The sequence below is a fragment of the Sinocyclocheilus anshuiensis genome, unplaced genomic scaffold (genome assembly GCF_001515605.1).
Source record: "Sinocyclocheilus anshuiensis isolate Anshui unplaced genomic scaffold, SAMN03320099.WGS_v1.1 scaffold109, whole genome shotgun sequence".
NCBI classification, from domain to species: Eukaryota; Metazoa; Chordata; class Actinopteri; order Cypriniformes; family Cyprinidae; genus Sinocyclocheilus; species Sinocyclocheilus anshuiensis.
This window is the reverse complement of record NW_015539824.1, coordinates 50,673-54,870: the sequence shown is the minus strand read 5'-3', so window position 1 is coordinate 54,870 and position 4,198 is coordinate 50,673. Positions and strand designations below refer to the sequence as shown.

The 4,198-nt window shown below is 36.7% G+C and overlaps 1 protein-coding gene across 1 annotated transcript in view; it reads right to left on the bottom strand.

Annotated features, from left to right (window-relative positions):
* LOC107684198 (zinc finger protein 36, C3H1 type-like 1) overlaps positions 1-1,381 on the bottom strand; it is a 3,091-nt gene extending 1,710 nt beyond the window's left edge. Inside the window, exons 1-2 of the mRNA XM_016480410.1 lie at positions 1,220-1,381; positions 1-254 (exon numbers count right to left, since the gene is read on the bottom strand). Of these exons, the coding sequence (XP_016335896.1) occupies positions 1-254; positions 1,220-1,273 (308 nt within the window). The 5' untranslated portion in view covers positions 1,274-1,381. The remainder of the gene's footprint in view (positions 255-1,219) is intronic.
* Positions 1,382-4,198: the final 2,817 nt, after the last annotated feature.

Below are 4,198 nucleotides of genomic sequence, written 5' to 3'. Positions count from 1 at the left end.
CCCAGACTTCCAGTGTTGCCCTCCACCATGCTAACAGAGCGTTCGGACCAAAAGGACATCTTGGTCCACTTTGACGGAGATGATACTTTCTGGGGGCCCCAGTAGCTTGAGTTCATGCTCTCGCTCTCAATGCTGTCAATAGAAAGTCCTGAACTGGTGGAGGAAAGTGTGCAGGGACTGTCAGGCTTCCTATATCCAACAGCAGCTGCGTGTGAGGGTTTCATTGGCTCTCGAAGATCAAGATTTAAAAGGTGCTGTAAGGAAAAGAACAAAAGGGTTACACATCTTGAAGTAGATGACAGTCTGGCGGTTTGATTTAAAGCAGCAAGTATGTTTTTGCTGCAAAGTCAGTAAACAGAAGCAAAGGAGTCTGACTCACTTTTGCAAATCTGGTCTTTCAAAAGAACCGGTTGAAAAATGATTCCTAACACTCCAATAAAAACCGATAAATACGTACATTTTGCCTATTAAGTTTCAACACACACACACACACACACACACACACACACACATATATATACACGCACACAATCATGCAGCTTGCTCACCAGTTCAGTATTTTCAAACATGATTCAGTTGTTTTCAACAGGTTCCAGTGAGCCGACTCATTAGAACGATTCGTAAAAGAGTCGAACACATCAATTCCCAAAAAAAATATTTAATGCAGCAATAAAGAGACCGCGATTTCAAATCTGAAACTTTAGTTTGCGTTCACTTAACGTACACATTTAAGATTTAAATAAATTCGAAGTAAAAGAGAGGTTAAAAAAAACTTTGCATCGGCAAGTTTTTTTTACAACTCCGGGCAACCAACTTGTTTACGTTTAAAAACCAAGCAATGTTAAAATATTTGCGCTCTAAATCTCAACAATGCCACAAGCAATGGTGCTTTCATGCAGTTCTGTTCAAACGCCATACATGCAAAATTAGCACAACATAACGATAATGGCTGATTCCAATAAAAAGGCGCTCACTCGTGGCCCACGTTCCCTCCCTGGCTGGGAAGTTTCTAGCAAGCTGTACTTCATTTAATTGATTCGATCGGTTATCATCAACCATTAAAGAAAACCTTTGAATTAGGCACTGTACGTTTCCTGCAAAATGCATTCAAATGCACTGCAAAATTCGTACTAAAAACATGTTTCGTGCACATTTCGCTACGTGATCGGTCTCAAAACAATCACACTGTCGTTTTTAATTTATACAACTCTAAATATACCTTGCACAGGACATCATCCAGATCAATAAACTGATTGAGTGCGTAGGATGGCATAGTCCTGCGTGACGAAGACTTTATTAGGCGATTCCTCTGTGATCCCACACAACTCCCTCGCAGTTTTTCCTGAACTCCACGCGTTTCTGCTCAACACGTGTTTTTAAGGCTGCTGCGCGGCGACCACACCTCCGCGTTCTCCTTGCTCCGCCCGCTCCACGCTGAACTGTACAAAGCGCGCAAACGACTTGCTTGTTTTTGTTTATAGGCTACACTTTCCATAGCATACAAATAGTATAGGCCTATATACATTTATCTAGCATCAGAATTGTTTTGGGGATGTATAATAATTATTATAAAACGAGTTAGTACCTAGTCAGGATGGCCATATCACAGTAGGCCTAAATACATGTTTCAAGTCAAAACACCAAAAAAATAAAAATAAGTTCATCCAGTTCCAGTGCTATCAAATTCAGTAGCTGATGGTAAACATGCCCCATGCTTTTGAGTCATGTTGTCACAACAACTTGCCTTGTGTAAACTCAAGACTATTCAGCAAGTTTATTTATTTAAAAAGTGAAGTAGGCTACATCTGAAACAGTAATATTGTGAAATATCGTTACAGTTTAAAATAACTATTTTAAAATGCAATTTATTCCTGTGATGAGTTTTCAGTCACATGATCCTTCAGAAATCATTTAATATGCTGATTTGCTGCTCATGAAACCCTTTTTTTTTCTATTATTATCAATGTTGAAAACAATTTTAGAAAGAAAAGAAAAAAGAAATTAATTATTTTATTCTACAAGGAGCACATTGATCAAAAGTGACAGTAAAGACATGTATAATGTCACAAAAGATTTCAATTTCAAATAAACGCTGTTTTCTTGAACTTTCTATTCATCAAAGAATCCTGATCAAATTATTTCACCAAAACAGCGAAAACTGATCAACAATGATAATAACAAGAACCATTGTTACCAATATTATTGAGCATGAGCATATTAGAATGATTTCTGAAGGATCATTTGATACCGAAGACTAGAGTAATGATGCTGAAAAATTTGCTTTGTCATGACAAATACATTTTACGTTGTAATAATATTTCACAATATAAATGACTTGGTGAGCACTTAAGACACTTAAATCGTAATTATTCCAAACTTTTTACCAGTATACTATATACTATTCACTTTTTCTTTACTATGCATTGAGTCTCACTCAATGACTATTTTATCTTAAACCCAATTAGTTTAAGAAAACATTGTTTGAGGCTATTGTGAATGATGTGACTGTGCTAAAACATCTCAAGGTTTGATCACGCCACCCTGTCAGACCTGGAGACGACGACCCTCTGAGGAGCTTTGATACAACCTAGCGAAGGTGTTGAAAGTGTCACCCGCTGGTGAAGAGACATTAAAGCAATTTTATTTCCCTTTTCCTGGTGGCCACAGACATACTGATCAGCTGATCCCACTGTGAGAGGAGACAGATATGAAGACCTGCCGGTGCAGACATCAACTAAGGTTCTCTAGTCTTTTGGTTAGCAATTAAACCTTGAGTCCAAACAGTGACTTCATTGGACCTACAGTTTATAGTAGTATTTTTGGGACAATGCATATGGGTCTGTATTCATCAATAGACCTTGAGCCAGAGTAGTGCCATATTGAATTTTTGACAGGAATGAAAATGAGACTGTGAGGGACTGAAGTACGGTTTGTGCTGTTGTTTAACATGCCAATTGTTCAGCTGATGAAAGTCTTTCCAAAAAATGTTCAATAGAAAAAAACTTTTAACAGTTTTGAAAAGTTGTGATTTGGCGGAAATTACATGATCTAGGACCTTTATACGGTGCATGCCATTGTAAAGACTGTAAGTCTATCCCTCATTGTTTTCATTCATGTAAAATTCAATATGGCGTCTAACCTGACTAACATCTGGTTACCACAGCTCATGATGATTATCAGTTCAACACTCTTAAAAATAAAAGTTCCTCAAAGAACCTTTCAGTAAATAGTTCTGCAAAGAGACTTTTTTTTTCCTACTGTGCAGAATGTTTAAAAAATCTAAAGAACCTTTTTTTCACTAAAAAAACCTTTTGTGGAATTATAAGTTTCCACAGTCTTAAAAATAAACTTCTTTTTTTTTTGCATCAATGATGAAGAACCTTTAACGTACATAAAACCTTTCCACTGGACAAAAGTGGTCTTTAGTGGAACTAGGTTCTTTAGATTAATACAATGTTCTTCACTCTAAGAAAATAACGGCTCTTTTAAGAACTGATCACTGAAAGGTTCTTTAAGGAACCAAAAAAAAAATGGTTCTTCAATGTGAAAACCCCAGTTTTTGAACATTTATTTCCAAGAGTGCATGGATGTTAAAGTTTCTTCATGTAACCATCTAATGTCAATAACGGTTCCAAAAACGGTTCCATTTTCTACAGCCATGCCAAAGAAGAACCATTTTTTGGTTCCCAAAAGAACCTTTCAGTGAAAAGAACAACGTTTTTCTGACTGTCAAGAACATTTTAAAATTCTAAAGAACCTTTTTCCACTATAAAGAATGGAAGATTCTATGGCTGTTAAAGGTTCTTCATGGAACCATCTATGTTCCTAAAGAACTTTTATTTTTAAGAGTGATAAAAAGGGCACAGAAAGCCATTAAACCATTTCACTTTAAAAACGAACTTTAATTTAATAGTGTCCGCTCTCTATATTTTAAGGTGGCTTGTTAATGACTGTAACTTTATTCTCTCACCATGTTGAGCAGCACTAATAAGATTTCCCCCTTTGTTAATGAAAAGCAGACCAAAATGCGAAGGGAGGAGGTTCCAACAAACCAATATGTCATCTTATGAAGGACTTGTTGAGACACAAGGGCTCTTGTGAACTAGCTGACTTAAGTCTAATTTCCATCCATGCGGCTGTAACTTTAACTCACCACCAAACAAAACGGCTACTCTGTCTAATACCTATTGTTAAAGTT